Source organism: Dipodomys merriami, unplaced genomic scaffold (genome assembly GCF_024711535.1).
Source record: "Dipodomys merriami isolate MVZ:Mamm:240054 unplaced genomic scaffold, mDipMer1.0.p SCAF_1, whole genome shotgun sequence".
NCBI lineage: Eukaryota > Metazoa > Chordata > Mammalia > Rodentia > Heteromyidae > Dipodomys > Dipodomys merriami.
In genome coordinates this window covers 6,014,824-6,040,966 of record NW_027202270.1, presented here as the reverse complement: position 1 = coordinate 6,040,966, position 26,143 = coordinate 6,014,824, and the positions used below count along the sequence as shown (strand labels likewise).

Genomic DNA, 26,143 nt, shown 5'->3' with positions numbered 1-26,143 from the left:
GCATAAGGGCTTGAGTTCAAATCCCAGGACTACCACTGTAAATAAATAAACCAACAACTAAATAAATAAACATATACATGTATGTGTGTGTGTATATATAAATACCCACACAACATACACTATTAACTATATATAATGAATATGATCCAGATGCAATTAGGAGGATTGCAATTCAGGTTATACCTGTGCAAAACAAAAGTGCTGAACATGGTGGCCTTTGCCACCATATGCAGATAGGCTATAAAGCTGCATAGAAGACTGGTCTGGGAATTAACACACTAATTTATTTTTTAAAAAATAGCTAAAGTAGGGGCTGGGAAGGTGGCTCAGTGGTAGAGCGCTTGCCTTGCATGCACGAGGCCCTGGGTTCGATTCCTCAGCACCACATAAGCAAAAAGAAAAAAGCCAGAAGTGGTGCTGTGGCTCAAGTGGTAGAGCGCTAGCCTTGAGCTGAAGAGCTGAGGGACAGCGCCCAGACCCCACGACTGGACCAAAAAAAAAAAAAAAAAGCTAAAGTAAAAGGGGTTTGTGGCATGATTTAAATGGTAGAATGCCTGTCTCACAAGTGCAAAATTTTGAGTACAAATCCCATTACCACTAAAAAAGTATCCATGTCCATATGGCATCAGTAGGCTGAGCCAAGTTGGATATTGATTAGTGCATTGTAGGGAGCCGATTTGAAATGAAATGAAATTTTGATTACAGACATTCTAGAAGTTGGTAATATAGGCCATAATAAGCAAAAATATAGGCTCTTAAGATTTTTAAGAATGATTTGTCTTTAGTTTGTTAAATAGTCATGCTATCTATCTTGGTGTCCCAGAGTACTTTATCATTTCTGAAGTGAGCTTCCTGATCACATATGTGAGTTCTTTGGTGGCCCATGTAGGAGCTGCACAGCCCAGGAAGGCAGAGTTGCCATTTTTCTCAATAATTTTTCTTTTTCCATTCATACTTTATTTTCTGGAGGGGATAATGGTATCGCAGGAGGATTTTTATCCTAGAAACTTATTCTTTGAATAAGTGAAAGTATTACTGAACAGTATTCCTACAAGTATTCAATTCTCTGGACAAAAGTTTTTGCTTATATTTCTTTTATGTAAATTATTAAATAGCAGTAGTTTACTAAGAAAAATTTTTGGTTGTTGTTTTTATTTTTTGGCACATCGAAGGGGAGTCACACTTGGTTTCCACATTTACTTAATTCTCACATTAATGTTACTTTTCAAGTTTGCCTGAATACTAAATGCGAGTCATCTGAGCGGGAACATGAACCATCTATAGGGAGACTGAGTCCCAAGTCTCTTCACACGTTCACTTGTATTACCTTGAGCAGCTTCACTTCACTATTGAAATTATAATCTATGTAAGTGACATAGCAATTTTAGGAAGAAACATACCATGTGAGTCTTTGGTACTACTTTTATTTTCACAGGTTATGTGACTGTTCATTTATTATAGATAGAAGAGTTTCTTCTGGCTTCATGTGTTACAGCAGTCTTGGGTTGGAAAAAAATGTGTTCACTTGATTACTACTTAAGAATAAATATTAAGATTTTAAACATCAGGTTTTCACAAAAATTAGGTTTCTGTGTTCTTGATATTCTTCTGATTTATCAGTCTTAGACCTTGCCAAAATTCTTCTTTATTTTCCTTTTGGTCAAACAGTAGAAAATTTTAACTTGCTGCTGTACCCTGCTCTTTAAAACTTCCTGTCTTTACTCAGCTAGTATTTATTTCAGGAGATGATTCCTGCCTGGGTCATGCAGCAGTAGGGAAGCTCAATCTTTCATTCTTCCCACATAAGCCTGAATAAGGGAAATTTCAGAAAAGCTGAACAGCTACAGATCTGTTTGAAACTGGATAGGGTTTTTGTTTTGTTTTGCTAGCAGTCTCAAGTTTTTAATTGAAATAAGAGTTATTCACCAAAGTATCTTAAATTAAACTGGATGTAAGAGAAAGTGTTCATCTTATTTTATATAAAATAAAAACATGCAGAGAAAGAATAATTTTCATGGAGCATTAGAGTTGAAAAGAAATAATAGAGATCATTTAGTCCAACCTCCTACTGGTGAATAAACACTCATTTTGTGTTTATAGAAAAAACTATTTGATGTTGGAAACAGGAATTTGAGTTTGAAAATACTTTGTTGCCTAATTATTTTTTGCTTTATTTATTGGGGATTTTTCTCCTAGTTGACATATCTAACCTTTGAATTGATAAAAACTTAAATATATTTGTATATGTGAAGTTTTTAGAGCCATCATGATTTTTAATGTCATTGAATGGGTCATAAATAAGAGAAAGATTTTACTTCAATTGTAAATAATTCAGATGATTGGGTGATTATAGTTTTTAAATCATGAATTATTAGGCACTAATAAATCACTAATTATTAATGATTAAATCACTAATTATTAGTTTTAAAGCAGATGTAATTTTGCATATTCTTGCCAAATATATCATCCTGCAGGTTGGTACAGAACTTTACTTCATTGTTCTGATCACTTTCTCCTATGGGCATATGAACACATATATACATTTAAGTGTCATGCTCAAATGCTTTTAGGGTTAAGTAGACATTTGTGCAAGTTTCTGTTGGGATTTTTGGTTTTTAGCTGTTAAAAAATTAAGGCAATAATACTTACCCTAGTTTTGTAGTTTAAAGAGCCAAAGGAATGATCTTTGCTGTCTTGAAAAAATAACAGTTGTAAAAGGTTGTTCACCAAATATTGTGAAATCATCTTTCCACCCAGGGAGCTATGTTTGAAACTAGACTGTTGCTTCAGTTTGCAGATGAAAATGAGAGATTTGTGTTTGATTTTCTTGGAATTCAGCAATGTTAAATTTCACTGTCCATTTTACCTTCATTATTGGTATCATACCAAATCTTTATAAATTCATGAGCAACATTTCTATTATGAGTATCTGTCAAGTTGAGTTGTATTGATTTCAGTAGATAACCATAGATAAAAGCTTTGTAAGAATGTTTTCAAAATGTGTATTGATAGTGCAGCCATTTTTTTGTGGACAAAGGCATGATTGATTACCTTGATGTAATCAGATGGATGTAATCAGCATTGAAAAAGGAAAACATGAGATACACTGAAGGAATAGTAACTGCATAACTGGCTGAGATACATTTAATACATTAAAAAATAGAATGGCATGGTTAAGTCTTACTCTGTCAGTCCTGTTTCAGAGATCTGAAAATTGTCAATGCTTTGTCCATTGATACGGATATCTAGGTCAGTCCTGTGTGGGCTCTTAGAGACCGGAGGAGTTGGAAGTTCAGGAACAGTCTTGTCAAAATTCTCCATCTTGACTTGATATTCACCTTTGGAACCTCGGGTCATCAGAGATGCAAAACAGTGATGTAACATGATCTCAGAGGGTAGATAGGATGTCCTCCTTTGACAGATTTCACCAGTACCTTCCTGCATTGCTGACAGGAACACAACTAATTCAAAGTGGGGAGGGTTTTCATGCTGGAGTAGAGTTGCCAGAGGACTTGATGGTGTAATAGTATGGTAGTAGGTTAGTGGAAAGATAAAGAATGGACATTCTTCAGAACTGATGCCATCAAGGTGAAAGTCCACACTGGTCTGATGGAGTTCGCCATTTTCCTTTTCCTGATAGAGTACAGCTGAGACTCGGACACTGGTCAGAGGGCTAGGTCGGATGTTAGCCACTTGGAAGATAAGATTAGGTTTGCCATCTATGTGAGCTACTACTGCTAAGTCAGTAAATCGAATTGAGAAAGCTCGATTTTTTGGCCGGGCAATCTTCGCCACAAAGGCACCTAAATTAGAAACCATTGAATTTTTTTTAGAACAAAGATGTCAATATATCAATACCTTTTGCAGATGAGAAGAATATATCAAGTACTTGTACATTTCTTGGTGCTATTCTTTACAGTGAGTCAGGAATTAAACTCATTAATGTTGGATAGTCAGTATACATACATTTCTGTTACAAGAAACCCATTATTTTAAATGTATAAGCAAAAATTATTTGCTATAGACTCTAAAATAATCTACTTTCATACAAAGTTAAAGAGTTGATCTTTATACATATATACATACATATGTATACATATAAACATACGTGTATATATGTAAAGACCTATGTGTTGGTCTTTGTGTATATGTGTGTGTATATACACACATATGTATATATACATGTATATATATGTATACACACACACACGATAGGCCACATACATACACATATACATACACACATTATAACCTTACTTAAAAAAAATAGATGATAAAAGCTGGGTGTTGGTGGCTCATGCCTTTAGCTACCCAGGAGACTGAGATATGAAGATCATAGTTCAAAGCTAGCCTTGGCAGGAAAGGCTATTGCACTCTTATCCTATTAACCACTGGGAAAATGGAAATGGAGCTGTGTCTCAAAGTGGTAGAGAGTTAGCCTTAAGCAAAATTGCTGAGGGATAGTGCCCAGGCCTTGAGTTCAAGCCCCATGACCAACAAAAAAAATAAATAAAACTCAAGGACAGCACTCAGGTCCTCAGTTCAAGCCCTAGGACTAGCACACACAGAAAAGTTACAGAAAATGAATGCAGTGTACTTGTAACTAGATAACTTTGAAGTTGAGCTAGAAATTTGAGAATAGGATAATTTAGTGGGGAGGGGACTTGCTAAAGGGAATAATAGACTGAAGCATTTTTTAGCACTGAAACTTAGGTAAACCTTGTTCTTTTGGGGAAACTGGCAATAAGTTGATTTCTGTGTACCTTGTGAGAACATCCTCCTTGTGCCTAGCTATAGAGGAAGGTTTCCTAACCATCATGCACTACAGAGCTTGTTGGAAGGCTGGTGGATCCTATGTAGCCCTTACCTGAATTATATTTTAAATGTTAATATGTAAATGCAAACCAAGGAAACTAGATATTTTCAAATTCAGTTGAACATTTAAAAAATATAATACGTAGTAGTATATTTATTAGTGCATTAAATAACAAAATTAATTGTAGGTTTAATTTTGTGATTTTTGAAGTATGGTGATTTGATAAAAAAAAAAAAAAAAGCTCATTTCTATTTGGACCAAGATACTGGTAATGCTGATGTTGTAGTTTTTGTTATTATTGAATACATTTTAGGAAATGCAAAATTCAGTTAGGGGTTCGTGTAAAAAATTTCCCCCCACTTAATCTAATAGTTACCCTAAATTTATCCTAAGAACTGACCCAGTAGATATCTTGCAGATGGAAAGTTGTAAAACCAGTTGGCAGCACACTGGGACTTCATTCCAGATGACTTATCATGTGGTCCAGTGCTTACACTCTTAGACTATTACTGGATATACATTAAGGCCAAATTTTCTACTTGTTTTTCTTTTAAATTTTATATCTCATGTAACAAGAAAACTATTAGAATCTTAGATATTATCAGTTGTGTAACAAAATTCCACAATTGTTGTGGCTGTATTTTTAATACATTTTGCTAGTGTGTGTGTGTGTGTGTGTGTGTGTGTGTGTGTGTGTGTGTGTGTGTGGAACATATTTCTCTAACATACTGTGTTAAACTTTCTCTAACACATAGTGCTATGATGCTTGTATGCTTACTTGCATTCAATGGATGTTGATCATATGATTTCAGAGGAGAAAATTGTAGAACATCAAAAAGAAAAACAAAAATCAAGTTCCTGTTAGTAACATGGTAGATAGGTAAGGCATACCTTGAGCTTATTCACTAAGTATTTAACAAAATACTAATTTTAGACCAACTGTAATATTCATGAAAGTTAGTATCAAAGTGCTCCCCCCCTTTTTAAGGAGTTCCAGTAGTAATATTTAAACAATAAGTCTTAGATTCCTTATATGTTTCTATTGTTTGTCCCTAGAATTTTTTTTTCCTTCTTTAGGCATATTGCCATTCTTCCTAGGCATCACCTGATAATAATAGAAATAAATTATTTCAATGCTGCTTATAATTGATTATACCCTTTTCAAAGTTTTGCATTGTTTCAAAAGAACAAAGACAATTACCTGTGATAAAAGCCTCTAGCATGAGGCCTAGGAGCATTTGTATGGCAAGTAAGGCGATTGCACTTGGACAGTCACCACTGGGGAACATGGTACCATAACCAATTGTGAGTTGCGTCTCCAGGGAGAAGGAGAATGCAGCTGTAAAACTGGTGATGTACTTGACACAGATAGTGTGGTTTTCAGGTGGGGCATCATGATCTAGTTCCAGATCACCATTCATCTCAGCTAGAACATACCAGAGCACTGCAAAGACAAGCCAGTGGACAACAAAAGAAGCAGAAAAGACCAGCATCATCCAACGCCAGCGCATGTCCATTAGGATTCCCCATGCGTCTCGAAGATAGGCAAGACCTCTTTGAGCACCATCCATCTGAAGTGTGCTGTGGCCATCTTTGGTGACCATCCTCCGGTATCTTTGACTTAGGAGAGGAGCGATAACTTTGCAATTACTGCTGTCCATCTTATGCTTTGATTCTCTGTAATTAAAGTAAGTTAGTCAGCCATTAACTGTCTTAGTATTCATGAATTCTGAAACCACCTTTCTTGCTTTTTTGAAACTGTTCTGTGACTACAATTTGGACAGGCTTTTTCTCAAACGGCTTGCTTACAGGGGCAGTTATTGACCACGTCATCTATTTGTTAGCTAGTTATGTATTATATTAGGTTATCGCTACCATTTTCCTGGCTACTAAAACATTATATCTACTAAGTGTATTTTAGAATTCCTGAGGAGGTCAGGGAGATGATTTGTGCCTGTTTAACATCCCTGAATCATCTTTGCCTAAGTCCAGGTATTATTTGATTAAATGTTAAGTGTAAATAATAGCTTTTAGTAATTATTAAAATTATGGGTAATTAAGAGGAATAAGTTTAAGTATTTTACTGTATATGAACGAATAGAAATCATTTGGAACTTAGCCTTAAACATTAGTATAATTGACTCTTGCTGCTTACTTCACAAGTAGATACCCTTTCAAAGTGCTGGGTATCTTTTTCATGCTTTTTAAGATGGTCTCACTGTGTAGCCCAGGCTGGCCTCCCAACTCATGATCCTCCTGCCTCAGCCTCCAGACTGCTGTGATTACAGGTGTGCCCTAAGCTCTGTCCTGCCTATTTAATGACACTTAAGCACGACACTACACTTGTACACAGCAATGTTGTTGCTTGGGATTGCTGGGTCCTTTTTTGTTTAGGGACTCTGGATATTGTCTTTCTGTAGTATTGGAACTGGATGTTGGCCAGCCGGTTATATGCAACTTAAAGTAGCCTCAGGACAAAAGAGAAAGTTGCATGCAACCATTATTAACTTTATATATGACTCTGACAATGATAGTGATTACTATTACTAGCGAATAGTATTTATTGTTTGCCAGAAATCATACCAAATACTTCACAAGTATTAACTCATGTGAAATTAGTAGACTGCTTAGTGTAGAGTAAGTGCTCACTAGATATTAGTTGCTTTACTGTGACTAACATTTTCTCACTTTTACATTAATAAGTACATTATTATTTCCATTGTATGGAGGATGAGACTGAGGTACAGTGACTTTTCTAAGATTACAAAGATAGTGTCAGTGGTATTAATTTCATGCTTTCCAAGTCCAGAGTCAGCCTTATGTTGCTTCAAAACCAGACATTTGATCCTGGTCAGAATTTTTGTTCTTCAGTAACACTTACTAGGTTATTTGAAAATAAGAAACACATTTTCAGTCAAGGAAGACTTCTTTCAAGACTTTAAGGTTAGTACTATCAGAATTATTAGTCTGTAATTTGCAGTACAGATTTTTTGCCAGTAAGGTTTGCCCTCAGGGCTTTGTGCTTGCTAGGCAGGAGGAGCTCTACTGCCAAGCCACACCTCTAGTTTAAGAGGAGATTTTTATGTAGTATTCATAATTTAGATGCCAAATTAAGAAGATAATTTAAAATACTGTCAGCATAATTTTACCAAAGGAAAAATTCTGACACTGAAAGAAGGATGTGAGAGTGAAAGGATATAAGAAAAAAAAGGAAAGGACAGTTGTTTTCTTTCATAAAGATGTGTGAATATCTTTTGTTTCTTGCTTCCTGCCTATATGAAAATGCCTCTTGTAACATGAAATGTGCCCTGGTGACTGCTACTATGTGTTGTTTCACAAAGCTTGAGGAAGAAACAGCTGCATGGTCCTACAGTATTTATGAATGTCCTAAACTTCCTTCCTTTGCTTCTCTAACTATATCTTACACATTTCTCATATAAAGAAAACACGATAGGGAACCTGGGCGTCTGCTGGCATCTGCTCTTAACTGGCCAGGTTTTCTTAGATTTTTTTTTAAGGTGAGAGGGAGGGAGGTGGAGAGAGAGAGAGAAAGAGAGAGAGAGAGGTAGGACAAAGAGAAATTGATCCTTTAAAGCTCTACAACTTTGTTGTTTTCAATTCCCTCAACTGATACAGCTTTTCTATGAAATTTTATTTTTCTAGATAGTTTTATGTCTGCCTCCTTTAAAATGATTCTTTTGAAATGGTTTTATGGCTTCTTTAAGACTTATATTATTGTTGCCTTATATTTAGGATCTTTTTCTATCAGACTTAAAAAGTATCTAATGGACATTGTGTCCATACTATTATATTACTAAATAATTTTTATATCCCCAGAGGCATATGAGTACTTGTTGTATGTACTTGTCTTGATTTAGATGTATATTATTCTCATTAGCTAATCCTAACAAAAAGTAGAATAGAAAAGCAGAAAAGTTTGCATGTATTTTTTTTGTATGTGGCCTCTAAAGGATGGAAAAAGAGTTTATCATAAAAATGATAGTTTACGGTCAAAATAACTTGTTTAATTCTACTTATTAAGTTGTAGTTCTCAAAGTTATTTCTTTTGTATTGCTGCTTTAAAGTAGTGCTATAGTTCATGTTAAAGTTAAGATAGAGGCTGTATTTGCACTGGTTAATGAACACAATATTTGTCCACATCTGATGTAAAAGGCTTTCAGATAATATTGAGAGTCTTGTAATCATCTCTCCTGCTCTCCGTAATTAGGGCAAATGATGTGGATTCTAGCCCTATTATGTAAGCTCAGATTCTTTCATATTTATTATTATTTTTTTTTACTACTTGTAATGGCATCTACTGATTTCAATGGTAATTCTATGCTTAAAAATTCATTTAGAATACTGGTCCTTTTTCTTGAGAAAAACATAGTGAGAAAAACACATTCTTTTTGCATTTATTTTCATATGTTCATTATAGATTTATCTAATCCCTACCAATAGACATTTTTAAAGAATTTTATCTAGGGCTTTTCTGCTATATGCATTTATATATAATAATGGAGAGTCATTATCCTGCCCATGTAATTGTAACCCCTCTGTACAGTATGTTCTCAAATAAAATAAAATAAAATAAAATAAAAAATAATGGAGAGTAAGTTTACATTAAAAAGGAACAAAAGTTACAGGAATGTTTTCAATAGGGCTGTTATTCCAATCCTAAAATTTAAGGAAAAAGAATAAAGCATCTTAATTTAAGACCCTATAAATAGGGGTTGGAAGCGTGGCTCAGTTGGTAGAGGGCCAGACAGTGAGCAAAAGTGTCAGGTATGGAGGTTGAGTCCCAGTCTTACAACAAGAAAATAAAGTTATAAATGTAATATCTTTAGTTTTTTTTTTTTTTAATCTGTTGTAAGTAATCATGCCTTGGCCTTGTTTACTGGTTAATTTTTCCCCTGCTCCCCTTAAGGAGAGAAATAAGAATATTATTTCATTTACTCACCTCTTCTTTTGCAAGTTCAGCCTGTAGCATAGGTTCCTAAGGAAGCTTGCAGAGTATCTTTTTGATCAGGTAGTTTTAACCTACAAGTCTAGTTTGTAGGTTTTCTTCTTGGACTGGCGTTAGAGCTTACATTCCTGTGTTTATAATGTCCTGGGAGCTGGTTTCAGCTGAAGATGATGTGATTGGTCACTTAGTCTGCAGGGGGGCCAATTAGCTCTGATCATGTGGAAAAGAATGCTGGTTTGTTAGGAGGTCTTTCTTTACCCAACACAAACCTTAACAACTCTGGAGAAAGCCTCCAGAGCTGACTTGGAGAACGGGTGCATTTTTTCCTCTAATCAGGACCGGTTTTTAGTAAGTTTGCATAATCTTACTTAAGAGTTTATTTGAAAGTTCAAAGGGATAAAATTCCCTGCAAGATTTCCTTTCAGCCGTCTTTCCTTATATAGCATGTTGAAGTGTGAGATATCTCCTTCACTAATCTTTTTTTCCACCATTTCTTGGGGGAAGATTTATTTGGATAAGGATGTTTAGATCTAAAGTAATAAGCTGATTTTCTTAGTTTTTTTTTTCATATCCCATATCATTAGAATGACTAGTAAGTATAGGTAGTTTATTTACCTTAAACCTTTCCTATTTTTAATTGAAAAGGGACGGACTTTTGTAAGAAGCTATGTAATAAGACCTCAGGTAGGAATAAAATTGATTTTTTGATACCTTGTACTATCTCTGCACCACATACCTGTGTGAAAAGGCTGAAGAGCTTCCTTAAATCTTGCTTTAGTATTATTTAGGGGATGATTTCTTGATAAGTATGATGAACTAGAATAAAACATAGTGTTGAAAGCATATAGAACTAGACATTTAAGTTACGTTTTGCTTGAGAATGTCTATGATACAGCATGAGTTGAGGTATGGCTTTGTATAATGCATTAGTGAACAGTACTTTTCTTCTGTTAGCTGCTAATTTTAAAACTTTGATCAAATGGCACATGTAAGAGGATTTGAGAAACAAAGGCTGCAGTTGTTCAAAGTATAATCATGGAAGGCCTGCTGGGAAACTTATTAATGTAGACCAATATAATGCTACTTAGAAAGGGAAATCCGCCTTTGTAGATCCCTCTCCTCCCTCCCTGACAACTTAAGAAATACATTAATTTCTTCTTTGTTTTATTAATGACAAGCATTTCAATACAAGTTCAGACACAGCCTTGTAAACTTTGACTGGAGAAGGTAAGGATTAATGGTAGGCTTCTTTCCAGCCTAAGCTGGCTCAACAAATAGTTCTGATCTTTAACTTTAAGCCGTAGAGGTGATTCAGAAAACCTCCACTACCTACCCCTAGACAGTGACTGCTCCATGGGCTGGCCCTGGGGAGTGACTTAACACTGTTCCCAAGCCAATCTTTTTGCAGTTATTTTGCAGCCATCCTGGAAGGGCCTGACCAACCACCAGGCCTTGAACTCTCATTGAACCTATGAGGCCAGTGAATCTCAACAAGGTCCCATCTGACCAATCCTGAGACCATGGACTATCAAACCACCTAATACCACCTCTGAACCTGCTTGTGACAGTGACTGTTTTAACTATGTATATCTCACATCGGACTCCAGTTTTTCCTATTTAACATAATGCCAATGTCTGTACCCTTGAAGAGAGCAGCAGATGAAGGTGCTCATGGCATCATGCTATAGATAATCTTTCCTGCCATGTTTCTTTAACTTTCTTGTTATGTTCAAAGGAAAAAAAAAAAGGCCCAAAAAACTAGAGAGGGTAAAGGTGCCATGGAGGAACTTGTGGTATGAGGCTTATTTCCTGAATGTGCTAGTGGAAATTAGATTTTCTATTGGCTGCTTGGGGAGAAAAAAATTCAAACCAACCAAAATGCTAGCGCATTGCTTTTCAGAAAGAAGAAACACTTCAATGGACCTGCTGATGGCAGATGTGTTCAAGACACATGTCTTGAGTGGATATTGAATAGATGAAATATAAGAACGTAGAGGCCACAGCTTGGCATGGTGGTATATCTCTATAGTTCTAGCACTAGAGAAGACAGGCAGGCAAGCAAACTAGAAAAGGCTTTTACTCAACTTGGATGCTTCTTTCTGTAAGGTACTCCATTTCAGAATATATGTAATAAATTGTTTGGTAAATATCTTCAGTTGAGCTAGTTACCTGTGGCTCACGCTGTAATCCTGGCTGCTCAGGAGACTAACACCTGGAAGATACAAGTATGAAGCCATCTCAGGTAGAAAAGTATGAGAAACGATCTCCAGTTAACCAGCAAAAATGTCAGGCTGTGACTCAAGTATAGATGCCAGCTCTGAACAAGAAAGCGAAGCAAGAGGGCAAGGCTCTGAGTTCAAACCCCAGTAGTGGCACACACACACAAAAATTCTCAGGAAGAAATGCCCTTCTTACATGAAGTTTTGAATGCCTAAATTTTTCCAACTTGCAAGTGTGCCATAGACAGCAATTCCTCATCACTAACTGTGGATATGATGGGACAGCTCTGAAGTGCTTTCTGTCATGTGAGCATGATAGTCCCTTGATAGTAGCCTGAGCATCTAAGCTATTTCTGGTTCAAGTTGCCAGGTTATCTGATACTGGCACAGATCATATGCCAACTTTTAAAGTACATAGACTCCCAATCTAAGTGTAATCTTTGATTTCTGTTTAAGATAGCACAATAAGGTTAATTGGAGATTACTTTTTCATTAATTGATTTTTTAAATTCAAAATTACAGTGATTAGGCCAGATGCTAAGGCTATGTATATAAATTGTTCCTCAATAAATCCATTTCTGTTTCTTTCAGCTGTAGTAATCTAGTACACAATCCACAAATAATACTAAATTTTGAAGCGTGCTGCCCTGCCTATGTATGCAGGCATTCACTGATGTGGTCTTCAGGTTCTTCCCCTCCATCCCCCTCACCTTTTTTTTTTCTAAACAGGATCTTGTTTTGTGGTCCAGGTGGGCCCAGAACTCATTGTGTGGCTCAAGTTGACACCAAGCTTACGATCCTTCTGTCTCCCTGAATGTTAGCATTATAGATATGAACCATCATGCCAGGCAGTGGACTCCATATTCTTTCTTACATTGCTTTGTACTTAGCTTTGTTTTTAAAAGATCTAGACCTCTTTCGGTTTTGCATGTTCAAGCCTCCCCACTGATTTGCCTTCCCAAAAGATTTCAAACAACTTTTGAATATGCACCAGCAGACAGTGTAGGAGGTGGTTTTCAGAGATGAGGTGGGTTTTTTGTTTTGTTTCTTAAAGAGATTCTGACATGCTGTAACCTTTCCAGTCCTTCTCCAACCAGGCACGGCTGTTTTCTGGACCATGTTAAACAGCAGAGCAAGCATCTCCTCAGGGGTTAGGCTGGGAGGAAAGTTGCAAATCTGTGGGTATAGAACTTAACTTTTCTATCCTAGCCACTCTATTTTATTTGTAAGTATTTATTTGGAGATATTTGGGAGTAAATAGCAATAGTTGGATGGAATTCCCTTTCACTGTTTCAATTGTTACAAAAATTTGCACATAAACAAGCTTCAAAGTCTGTCCCATAATTCCACTTTTGCTTTTGGAGATTGGGCACTTGTAAGCTCCAAGTCTCACAGCTGTAGATTTTGTTGGCTGAGTGCCTCTCTGCTCCATTTGAAGTTTTCCATAAACACCATTTTTGGCTGTGAGTCAAACATGCACACAGGTGCCCTTTTACTGCTCTTTCTCCTTAGGAAGTCCACTCAGTCAGACCAAGCAAAAACCAGCACTGCATTTCAATTTCATTTTATTTTTAGAAGAATCCTATTTAGATTTAATATGCTAAGCCAGAAACATATATTTACTGTCACTGGGGACACTAAACACATAGTATAGTATATAGTTTCTCAAAAAAAAAAATGTTATTTACTTCACTGAGTAGAAAATAGTGCATTTTAAGTTTGTAGGTGTTGTTTTGATTTTTGTTTTTTTTTTCCTTTTGAAAGTCATAGATAACCTAAAAGTGTTGATGAAAGCCTTAAGACCTTTTTCCTGAAGAAAGAATAAAGCATTCTGGCTTACAGTACACCTCTTAGTCTAGAGATGAGTCCTGAGATCATTCATTGATTGTATTTGATTCGGGTATGAATTTATATACTTTCCAATTAGATTTACTTTTTTTTTTGGTCGTGGGGTTTGAACTCTGGGCCTAGGTGCTGTTTCTGAGCTCTTCAGTTCATGGACAGTGCTCTACCACTTGAGCCACAGTGCCACTTCCGGTTTTCTGGTGGTTACTTGGAGATGAGTCTCATGGACTTTCCTGCCCTGGCTGGTTTTGAACTGCAATCCTCAGATCTCAGCTTCCTGAGTAGCTAGGATTACAGATGTGAGCCACCAGCACTGGGCTAGATTTACTTGTAAATCATTTTGTAGATTTGTTAAAAATTTAAAAGTGATAAGCTAAAGTGTTTTAGTTGACTTTATTGTACTGATATGGAAAGAAGAGTTAGACATGAAAGCAGCTTGAGATATCACATTTAAATTACCATGAAGAACTTGAATGTTTAGCATTTATTGTTGAAACTTTGGGAAGGGGAAAGGGAGCATTATAGAGGGCATGAGATTGATTGGAACATATTGTATATGAATGTGGATATGTAACAATGAACTCTCCCTCTAACCAATGTAAGCTAATGAAAAATTTTAAAATAGCATTTATTTGAAGATTGCAATATATTTTGTTCCATCTTTCCCCTTTTAGAGATGTTGATAGACTGCATCCTGAAGTTACACTCTGCATGGCATATCTGCTGCCTATTTGAAGTCTGTCATGTTTAGATCCTAGATCTTCCTCTTCTTATTTCAGTTTTTTCTAGAATTTCTGGCTTCTTTCACTGGTTCTAGTTTGTGAGTAAATCACTTAGAATAATATAAAATTGGATTAGGAAGTTGAATAAGTTTTGTAAGTTCTGTTTCTGATATGGCTATGACTCAGATACATAAATTTTGGAAATTACAGGGATCCCATTCTTCACAATAATAGAGATGGTGAGGTTTAAGTTAATGTTTTGTGTTTAATATGAAGATGAGATGAGATAGATCAATATATTGTATCAACTGTAATGTATTTGGTCATTTATTCATGCGTGTTACTGGACTGTGGTCCTAGAAGCAGGTGCTGTGTCCTGAGTCTTGTTCTTAATCCTGTGAGTCTTATTGTATTTGTTTATAGAGAAGTTGATCATGTTACTGTTTGCTAGGGATTTGAGTAACAATCAAGTGGATATAGTAGTACCATTGTTTTAGGAAAATTACAAAAGTCGAACTTGCTATAACCCAACAGTTTCATATCTAGATGAACTATATTCTCAAATGCAGTTGTTTGTTCAACAAAATTGATATCCAAGAATGTTTATAGAAGCATAATTTGTAATAGTAAAAAGCCAGAAATAACATAAATGGGTGGTCAGTAGTAGAGTAATAAGAGTAATAGGTTGTGGAAAGGTCATACAATGGGATCCTATATCAATCAAAAGAACAAACTACTATTTGCTGTAACAGTGGGAATGATTCTCCAATGATGTTCAGCAAAAGACTCTCTAATCCATTATATTAAAAAAAAATCTCTTGCCTGGCACTGGTAGCTTGTACCTGCAATCCCAGCCTTTCAGAAGGCTGAGATAGGAGGATAAAGGTTTGAAGTCAGCCCAGGCTGGAAAGTCCATGATATTCTTATCTCCAATTAGCCACTAAGAAGCTGAACATGGAGCTGTGACTTGTGATAGATAGCTAGCCTTGAACAAAAAAAGCTAAGGGACAGTGCCCAGGCCTGAGTTCAAGCCCTAGAGTGTACACACACACACACACACGCACGCACACACGCACGCGCGCGCGCGCACACACACACACACACACACATACACAGCTAAGGGACAATGCCCAGGCCTGAGTTCAAGCCCTAGAGTGTACACACACACGCACGCACGCGCGCGCGCGCACACACACACACACACACACACACACACTTTTTTTTGTTTTTGTTTTTTGCCAATCCTGGTCTTGAACTCTTTGCTCAAGGCTACCAGAGCCACAGTGCCACTTCTGCTTTTTCTATGTATGTAGTGCTGAGGAATCAAACCCAGGGCTCATGCATGCGAGGCAAGCACTCTACCCCTAAGCCACATTCCCAGCCTAAAAACTAGATTTTTTAAACAATAGTTCCTTCGTTCTTACCCTATCCAATCCTTTATATTTTTGTTTTTCCTAGGTACTAATAGAAAAGGTTTTTCAGGATTTGACAAAGTGAACATCTTAGGGAAAATAGTAAACAAAAATTCACATAAAAGGAAACAAAAAATGTGAATTTTTTTATTTTTAATATTGTTATAAAGCTAATGCACAGAGGGGTTACAGTTACATACATTGGGTAAATTTTTAAATAATTTTAAAGAAAAATTCAGATGAGCCACATTAATGTGACATTTTAATTTTTTAAATTGGTTGGGTTGTTGGGACTGTTGCTTAGAGTTGTGGATATTTGGAACTGAGGTCTATGGCTTAATAATTTATTAAGATAGGAGAATAGGAAAAAAGCAAAATTTGTTAGGATGCCAGTCAAGAGAAACTTTGGGCAAGTTACTTTTGATTGGCTATTCTATTTAGTGGATCCTGTTTATTGGCTTTCTTTCTTGTATCATGGCAGCAGTGGTTTGAGTTCTCTGTTTTCATATCTGTCCCATTTTCTGGCCTTGACTTGCTTTCTCATCCTACCTGGACTTTGGCATTTTTCTATCTGCCGCATCATCTTAAATGGGGCCTCTTCCCAGAACAATAAAGCCAGTCCTGGTGCTAGTAGGAAGGTATTCAATCATCTGGTAACTTCTTGGAGTTGAGTAAGTTATAGAGCTGTCCCTACCTATATATTTGTTGTTTTGGAAGAAGATTAAGAAGTGGTCCATAGGGACACAGCAGGATCTAATTGAATATCTAAATGAAATGTACAAGAGTCTGTCTAGGGGCCTAAGAGGCCATAAAGGGTCACATAGTGATGATGGAAGCTGCATTGTAGCATCATTTGTAACTTTATGGCCTGGAGTTGTCAAAACAACAGAGGTCTTCTGTAGGCTCCCAGTGGTAACTGGAAGTCAGGGAGTCTTGGGGTGGAGGTGTTGTCTTGATCCTGGAGATAGGAATCCATGGAAAAACACTTGAAAGTGCCTGATGGGGACCTGTCCAGTTAGACTTTCAGGCTCTATCTTGGAGAGAAGTATTTTAAGATACATCCAATCTCCAGGTCCAAAGGTAGGTTTTTTTGGAGACTTTTCTAATGAGTCCGATTCGGGATTTTTTAGCCTGTTGGTACTCCTGGGTCACTGTCGATTACTCCTAGTGATAGGACATACTGGGTCAATTTTGCTGGGCTTCTGGGTCTAGTTCTATCTGAAGAGAAGGCTTTCCATGTAATACTTCAGAAGGACTAAGGTAGGCTTTTCTCTTTGAGATCAAAGAAGTGTTACTGGGAGCAGGGTGGACTGGGATTGTTGTGTTTCCTGCACTAATTGGCTTAGGTATCTTTTAGGGTACATTTAGTTCTTACTACTTTTCCTGAAGATTGTGGATACCAGGCAGCATATAGGCATATTTTAATATGAAGAGCCTGGCAAAGTTCCTGAGTAACCTACCCTGTGATAGGAACATGGGACCATTATCCAATTGTAAAGATATAAGGAATCCAAAATGAAGTTTTGTATGTTCAATATAATACCTGTCTGAATAGGAAAAGCCTTTATTAAGCTAGTATAAAAGTATCTACAGAAACAAGCAAGTATTTGAGGCCTTTGCAAGGGTGTATATGGGAGAAATCAAGTTGCCAATCTTTCCCTGGTAAAGTCTTTTGCCTCTTAATAGGTTGGAGAAGAAATGGGTTTCTCAAGGTTTGTTATAGCAGCAGATAAGATCAACTAAGTGATAGAACACAGTCTTGATTATCCCTTCTCTTGTGAAAGAAAGCATGTTTAAAAGGTTTTGTAGGGTACTGTCTCGAAGATGGGTAGATTAATGAAGGCCAGACAAAATGTACCTTCCATTAGAAGGACTCAGGCAGAAGGAGATGATGGTCTTGTCCCTGTAAACAACTCTCGGGGGTATACGAGAAACCTTAGGCATTGCCTTCCCATTTCCTTAGAGGAATATTGGGGAGAAGGCAGAAGAGGGCTGACCTCCTTGTCTTATCGCCTGATTATTACCCAAAGATACCCTAGTGGCCTTCCGAATGGCTTTGCAAGGAAGTATGGTTATCCTTGTTGGGGGCTTGGTTGCCTCTAGTAAGTTTGTGATTTCAGGACATGTTTGATTGGGATGTTTGGGGCTGTTAAAAGTCCTTTTCATTTCTAGTATAAACATATACTTCAACACACACACACACACACACACACACACACACACACACACACACACACACACACACACACACACACACACACACACACACACACACACACACACACACACACACACACACACACACACACACACACACACACACACACACACACACACACACACACACACACACACACACACACACACACACACACACACACACACACACACAGCTCGCACGTGCAAGACAGAGATTGAGTGAGTGCTCTCCCTGTTGGATTGAAGTAGGGCTATCAGGGAGGGGCCAAATTCAATGATCTCTGAGGGGCTGACAGTTGCATAATCTAAGATATATCTTCTATCTTTCTTTAGTAGCTCCTGCCATCATCGAGGCAGGTAACAAGTGGTTCGGGGAAGTCAAACCTGGCAGTGCAGGTGAGATCAATAACTTCTAAGCAGGAATATTGGAATGTGGGGTCAGAGTTTGGGTTTGGCAATAATTTGGCTAGGTTTAGGGTTTGACAGGGATGAATCTGATGGTTGGAGGTTCCTAAAAGGAGACTTTAGTATTTTTGAATGCAGCTATCAGATTTCCAGTGGTTAGTTTTTTGAGTTTAGACTATCTGTCCCTTGATGGGGACTGAATACTGTCATCCCTTACCCCAGAATCAGTTTGGAAGCCTCTTAGAACATGGATGCCAATGCACTGAGACATAAGGCCACCTCTGAAACTACCATATGTTTGACAGGTATGCTACTGGATGACTGATTGAGTCAGGACTCCCAATTTAATTCCCCCCTTCTTGTGAATATATAGGGAGCCTGGAGAGCTCGGCTCATTCAATGATCCAGTATAGAGGCTCTCTTTTGAGTCCTCCTCAAACCTCATAGAAGCTTTAGGCTGTAAGTGCAAACTGTGGGATCCAGATGTGCCCTTGTGTTGAGGCTTGAAATTGGGGTCAAGGTTTAGCTTTTTCCACTCAAGGCTAGTGCTCTACCACTTGCAGATAAGAGTCTCAGAGATTTTTCTCTCTTGCTTCCCTGAAACAGTGATCCTTGGATCCCAACCTCTTAGCTAGGATTACAGTCATGAGCCACTGGCCCCCAATTATTATTGTTGGTTTAAAATTAACTCCTTTTGTTTTTCAGTTAAATGTATTATCACAAGGGTTAGAATTGGTCTCAGGAGCTGTACTTTTTGTAGGGAAATCTAGGTCTTATTGGGGGAACCTTAAGTCCTTATGCTTCCAGTGTCTATAGTATTTGTTGGTATTTAAATGAGAGGCCTTTTTGTTAGGACTACAAATAAGAATGTTGTGCAGACTCAGAGACCTTTATTTGGGAAAGGTCCTTTGCCTAGATCCTGACCAAAAACTAAGGGCTGTCCCTGACAAGATCTCCCTGCCCTGCCCTGCCCTGCCATGGCAGGTTGGCTGTCAGCAACCCAGCTATCAGTACTTCTCCACTCAGAAGCAGATAGGAACTGAGTGTCCCAGTGGACTGGATTGCAAAAGAAGGCATCCTTCAAATTGTTTGTTTGTTTGTTTGTTTTTTGGGTCCGGTCGTGGGGCCTGAATTCTGGGCCTGGGCGCTGTCCCTCAGCTCTTCAGCTCAAGGCTAGCACTCTACCACTTGAGCCACAGTGCCACTTCTGGCTTTTTTTTTCCCTTTTTGCTTATGTGGTGCTGAGGAATCGAACCCAAGGCCTCATGCATGCAAGGCAAGCGCTCTACCACTGAGCCACATTCCCAGCCCGGCATCCTTCAAATAGAGCACTATAAACCAGGAAGTCCTCATGAAGATTTGATTTAATCCAGTCTATGGGTTAGGATAATTAGGTAGATGAGGAAAACTGCCTTTATTAATGGTACTGAGATTTTGTACTATAAGCATCATCTGATTTCTTTGCTGCTAGCCAGAACAGGTGTATTAGAGGGGGGAATTCTAAACATGTATGGCTCTTGCCTGTAATTCTAGCTACTAAGGAGGCTGAGATCTGAGGATTGTGATTCAAAGCCAGTCTGGGCAGGAAAGTCCATGAAACCACCAGAAAACTAGAAGTGGCACTGTGATTCAAGTGGTAGAGCGCTAGCTTTGAGCCTAAGAGCTTAGGGCAGCGCCCTGGCCCAGAGTTCAAGCCCCACAACTAACCTCCTCCTTCTCCCCCAAAAAAAGAATTTAGCAATATCAGGCCTGGAGTTTTCTTTCTACCTGTAGCTTGAAGGGGATATTGGAGTGCCTAGGGAAGAAGTTGGGATCTTCTAGAAATATTTTAACTGGAGTTGTAGAAAGTGAAGAGGAGAATAGTGTTCTAGACCTCAGGAAAAACTTGGTGAAGTATGGAGTTTGTAGTCAAGGGTGACTTGGAACTGTGGGACCAGAAATACCAATAAAAGAGTGGATCCTGAACTATCTCTTCCCTAGACCCTGAGGCTAGCTCTCAGTTTGGATGAGACATGACATCCCAGGAATAGGATAGGACTGTAAGAGTAGCAACACAGTGAGTAAAGCGGTTTCTGGTAAGCGAAACAGCTGGGAGAATAAAACAGCCCTATCAAAGTTGTCCATCTTTTTCTGTGAAGAAGATAGGGAAGCCAGGCACCCGTGGCTCACAGCTGTAATCCTGGCTACTCAGGAGGCTGAGATCTGAGGATCACGGTTCAAAGCCTGCCCAGCAGGAAAGTCCATGAGACTCTTCAGTAAACAACTAGAAAACCGGAAGTGGCGCTGTGGCTCAAGTGGTAGAGTGCTAGCCTTGAGCTGAAGAGCTGAGGGACAGCACCCAGGCCCAGAATTCAAGCCCCATGACTGACCCCCCCCCCCCCCCAAAAAAAAAGATAGGGGATTGAAAAGTGGAACCAGAGAAGTAATTAGGGCAGAATATGAAGCACTTATATCTATGAAGAAGGTGGTTTTTAATCTCCCGGCACATTTAGGGAGATGAAGAACTTGGGCACCTTTATAGCCCCATCAGTTGAGCTATAGGAGGTGTCCCCTGTCTGTTGGTTTCTTGTGGCCCAGAAACTGGGTTGAAGGAAGGGAGGCAGGCATCTGCTGGCCCCTGGGATTAGGCTATGGTTCATAGGAGTCCTAGGCTTGGGATGACCTCTCCTTTTGTCAAAGAACAAGACAATCCTACCTTCAGTGTGAACATAGGCCTGATGATTTTGACAGTTGTGCCCGAAATGTCCCAGCTGGCAACAGTTACAGCTGACCATTGAGAGCCGTCAGAGAGCTTGTGGCTGTTAGTAACCCACAATCAGTCTAGGAGGGTGAATATGTAGAGTCCGACAGTACCCCGAGTTGGCAGTTGTCAAGGCCATCTTCTCAGCCTGCCCACTTGTATTTCTTTTTCTTTTCTTTTTAATTGTTATCATTAAAGAGTTGTACAAAGGGGTTAATGAGTACAGTGCTTCTTGGTCAGTGTTACCACATCTTATGCTTTTCCCCATTTTTCCTTTCCTGTTCCTTCCCATAAATTGCATAGTTCACTTTTTTACATAGTATATATTGAGTACAATATATACCATCTTGCTTACCCTTCTTCCCTCCATTCATGGGCCCCCATTTTTCCCCCTCCCTAAAAAAATGAAGAACAACAAAAACATGTTTCCATTTCCTGGAATTTGTTTTGGTAAACAGTACTTTGGATGTTCAGGCAGTTACCCCATTGGGTTCCTCCACTAAGGGTATACTTCTTTAGTCAGTTTGTATCTAAATGCATAGAGCCCTGTATAAGTTATATTCAGTTGTAGTTTAGATCTAGCATATGTACTGTCTCACTGGGCTTAGCTTAGCTCATTCAACACGAACATGATTTGTTCTGAGTCCATCCATTTCCTTGCAAATGACATAATATTCTTTCTAATGGATGAGTATATATATGTAGCACATTTTCTTGATCCACTCATCTATAGTGGGGTGTCTGGGTTGTTTCTGTAACTTGGCTGTATTGAACATCGAGAAAGTGTTTTTACTGTATCCTGACTTAAAATTTTCTGGGTAGATGCTCAAGAGTGGTATGTCAGCCTGCCTACTTTTATTTTATTTTGCCAGTCCTGGGGCTTGAACTCAGGGCCTGGGCACTGTCCCTGAGCTTTTTTTGCTCAAGTCTAGCACTCTACCACTTGAGCCACAGTGACACTTCTGGCTTTTTCTGTTTATGTGGTACTGAGGAATTGAACCCAGGGCTTCATACATGCTAGGCAAGCACTCTACCACTAAGCCATACTCTCAGTCCAACCTGCCTACTTCTTTTTTGTTGTTGTTGGTCATGGGATTTGAACTCATCCCTCAGCTCTTCAGCTCAAGGCAAGCACTCTACTGCTTGAGCAACAGCGCCACTTCTGGTTTTCTGGTGGTTAATTGGAGATAAGAGTTTTATGGCTTTTCCTGCCTGGGCTGGCTTTGAACCACAATCCTCAGATCTCAGCCTCCTGAGTTGCTAGGATTACAGGTGTGAGCCACCTGCACCCAGCTCTAACCTGCCTACGTTTACGTCTGTTTCTAGTTAGGTTGGGAAAGCAGTTAGGGGCCTGATAAAATCATTTGGGGTTCTACTTTTGCCATGTTTTTCTAATGTCTGGTGACGATGGCTGATAAATGCTTGGTTAATACTGCTAGACCTCTTGATATCTCAGGGTTTAAAGTGATATAATTGCACATGGTATTTCTTCCCTGGAGTAAAAGATTTTCAGTGGGACCTTGAGGAATTTCCCTTAATTTGTTAAGTTAACAGGTCCTCTGCCTGTCCTTCAAGAAGCAAGTAATCATCTGATTTCCTTGATCTCTGTCCCTTGATCCTTCCCTCTAATCCCATTTAGCCTTTCTTGGGAAGGCATTTCTTCTAGGGACGTTTTGAATGTAAGCCTCACCAGCCCAACTGTCAGCTAAGTGACTGAATTCTAGACCTTTCCTCATGGGTGCAACATATGTTCAAAATGGCCCAAATGTCACACCAGGAAAGAGCTTTGAATTCCTTCACAAAAGTGGAAGGGTCTTGGCTGACAGAGCCAAGCCTAGCTGAGATTTTTATCTAGGTCGGATAGGGGGAAAGGGGACATGCATACCTGTCCCCTTGACCAAAGGGTAAAGACCTTTCTTAGCTTGTCTTAAAAGGTCCTGTTTTCAGGTATTAAATGTTTGACCTGACCTGGTGTTCTGAGGAGGCTAGAAGGCCAGAGTTTCCTGCATAAGGAAGAAGGGCAATTCCAAGTAATTGGAAGAAATTTAAAGAAAGAGCACAAGCCTGTTAGGAGCTGGAAGTAGGGTTCGGGCTCCTGGGAAGGACTGAGCACTTGGAAGAAGGGGGAGGAGGGCAAGAGACCCATATTAGACTGTATAGGTGATGCAGAGGAAAGCGAAGGGTCATTTAGAATATGAGCTGAGTCTTCAGCTTCAGAGAATAAGGCCAGACATTGCCCCCTGAAGTCTATATCCTAGAAAAAAAGAGGTGGGGTAGGAAGGATCATCAGAGGAGTTACAGCAAAAGAGGTTAAGTTCTAGAATGGTCTTATGGTTAAGAGTATTGCTTTGAAGCTGAGTGCTGGTGGTTCATGCCTATAATCCTAGCTACTCAGGAGGCAGAGATATGCAAATCCTACTTCCATGCCAGCTGGGCAGACAAATCTCTGACATCCTTATCTCCCAATTAATCTGCAAAAAAAAAAGTTGAGACAGGCAGCGTTAGGGTACACCAGCCATAAGTGAAAAACCTGAGCCAAAGCTCAAGGCCCTGAGATCAAGCCCCAGTACCAGTACTCCCTTTACCACCCCACCACCCCCCAAAAAGCATTGTTTTGAGATCTGAACTTTCCACCTAGCAGTTTGTTGTAAGCTGGCCAGGCCACATTACAGAGAAGTGTTGTTTCTCTTTAACAAGGGTAGCCTGGGGTGAGTCTTAAAGGAATAAAGAGATTTGTTCCATGTTGAGGGAGGGTTTTCCAGTGCCCAAGTCTCTTCTAAGTGTCCTACCAGGAGAAAAGGGGCCCAAATGTCCACAAGGGCATAGAATCAGGAAAGCTGCTCTGACGGACATTAACCAGTGAGAGGGTCCCCAAAATTGGGGTGCAACTTTCAAGGACGTAAAGACTCCTAGAATGCAATCCTCAAAGTTGAGAGGACTTAAAACACTAAATCAGGGTGCACATTCTGGACAAAACCAGAGAAATGAGGGGCAGGGGAAACTCACTACTGGCACCAAGACTCCTTCCACAGGGCAAGAATAATCTTTTTCCCAGAACATAAGAGGATTTGGAAGTAAAAGTAGGAGGAGAGAGATAAGTCCCCTTGGAGATTGGAAGCAGAAGCTTGAAATAGCTAACAGACAGGCTCTTCACCTTGAGGCTATAGGCAGGCAGATCTTCTTTTTGCTGATTTTTTTTGTTGTTGTTGTTGTTGTCATTGATGACAACCAGAGAGTTGCCCTGGCCAGAGATCTGTAGGTTATGCACCCCGAAGATCACTCAACCCTAAGAGCAATGAGTTCTAGACACCAGCTTAGTGCAACACTAGCGACAGTCCTGATAGAAGCAAAGAAGCCCTCCAAATATCCATGTACAGGCTTAGATGTGGATATTTGGAGCTGAGGTTGAGGATTAGTAAAAGGATTTATCAAGACAGGACAATTGGAAAAACAAAGGTTTATTTTAGGGTACCAGTTGGGAGTGGGTTTTTTTTCCCTTTGGCTTGGTGGGCTACTTCAGATGGGCTATTGCATTTTGTAGAACATACTGACTGGCTCTCTCTTGTACCATGTCTTATATTTCATGTGACCAGGAATGGCTTGAGCCCTCTGTTTTCATATCTGTGTTCCATCTGGCCCATTTCCTGGCTTTGACTCAAGTCCTCATTCCCTCTGGATCTTTTTTTTTTTTTTTTTTTTCTGTCATGGGGCTTGAACTCTGGGCCTGGGCGCTGCCCCTCAGCTCTTCAATTCAAGGTGAGTAGTCTACCACTTGAGCCACAGCACCACTTTCAGTTTTCTGGTGGTTTTTTGGAGATGTGTTTCACGGACTTTCCTGCCAGGGCTGGCTTTGAGTCATGATCCTCAGATCTCAGCTTCCTGAGTAGCTAGGATTACAGGAGTGAGCCACCGGCATCTGGCTCTGGGCTTTATTTCTTTTTTCTTTTTATAGTCCAGCAGTCTTATTTTTTAACATCTCTTAGGCCATGAATTCATAGGGAATAGGTTCCAATAGCTCAGGCTCCTTTCCGTTGGTTCTCACAAAATGTGCTTCTCTGGGTGGAGCAAGCTGGTGCTTCAGTTGAACCCAGGTTCCTTTCTCTTTGGCTTCCTTCTTTTTCTGGTCATTTTCCTTCACTCATTTCAGGAAGCTTTCTCTGCTCTTGGAGTGTTTAATATGCTCAATTTGCACATTAATCCTCTTGGCACAAGGATCTTGCCCTTAACTTGCTTGTTCACAACAGTGCCAACAGCATGCTGGGTAACATTATAGACTCTTCCAGTTTTGCCATGATAACATTTGTGGGGGCATTCCTTTTTGAACAGTACCCATTCCCTTGATGTCTACAATATCACCCTTCTTGTAGATTCTCATGTATGTGGCCAAAGGAACAATTCCATGTTTCCGGAAGGGCCTACAGAACATGTATCGAGTCCCTCTCCTCTTCCCCTTTGTGTTCGTCATTTTGGCAAATTACTGGAAGATGGCGGTTCCAGCCAAAAGGTGGATCTTTTTTTATTTTTTTTTTAAGCCGGGCACTGGTGGCTCATGCCTGTAATCCTAGCTACTAAGGAGGCTGAGATCTGAGGATTGCAGTTCAAAGCTAGCCAGCACAGGAAAGTCCATGAGACTCTGACCTCCAATTAACCACCAGAAAACTAGAAGTAGCACTGTTGCTCAAGTGGTAGAGCTCTCATATTGAGCTGAAGAGCTCAGGAACAGTGCCCAGACCCAGAGTTCAAGCCCCATGACAGACAAAATAAAATTATTTTTATTGTTTTATTGTTATTATAAAGGTGATATACAGAGCGGTTACAG

The 26,143-nt window shown here is 39.1% G+C and overlaps 2 protein-coding genes and 1 pseudogene across 5 annotated transcripts in view; 1 reads left to right on the top strand and 2 right to left on the bottom strand.

Moving 5' to 3' along the window:
* Gigyf2 (GRB10 interacting GYF protein 2) overlaps positions 1–26,143 on the top strand; it is a 150,445-nt gene that overhangs the window by 67,982 nt on the left and 56,320 nt on the right. The gene's annotated exons all lie outside the window — the stretch shown is intronic.
* Positions 1,245–10,531, bottom strand: Kcnj13 (potassium inwardly rectifying channel subfamily J member 13). 2 transcript variants are annotated; one of them, XM_070014815.1, is made up of 3 exons: positions 10,519–10,531; positions 6,018–6,493; positions 1,245–3,803 (listed from the first exon to the last, which is right to left on the bottom strand). In XM_070014815.1, exons 2-3 carry the CDS (start codon positions 6,475–6,477, stop codon positions 3,181–3,183), a joined length of 1,083 nt encoding a protein of 360 aa, XP_069870916.1. In that variant the 5' UTR covers positions 6,478–6,493; positions 10,519–10,531; the 3' UTR covers positions 1,245–3,180. The 2 variants fall into 2 exon arrangements, with proteins under 2 accessions (XP_069870916.1, XP_069870907.1); XM_070014806.1 differs by lacking the exon at positions 10,519–10,531 and adding an exon at positions 9,777–10,006.
* On the bottom strand, positions 25,253–25,813 carry LOC138826448 (large ribosomal subunit protein eL21-like; annotated as a pseudogene).

Bases quoted from the DNA above. Each gene is read 5' to 3' on its own strand.
- Kcnj13 (XM_070014815.1), bottom strand. From the start codon at position 6,477: ATGGACAGCAGTAATTGCAAAGTTATCGCTCCTCTCCTAAGTCAAAGA. The intron at 3,804-6,017 runs GTAATTGTCTTT...TTTCTAATTTAG, and splicing joins GCTAGAGGCTTTTATCACAG to GTGCCTTTGTGGCGAAGATT.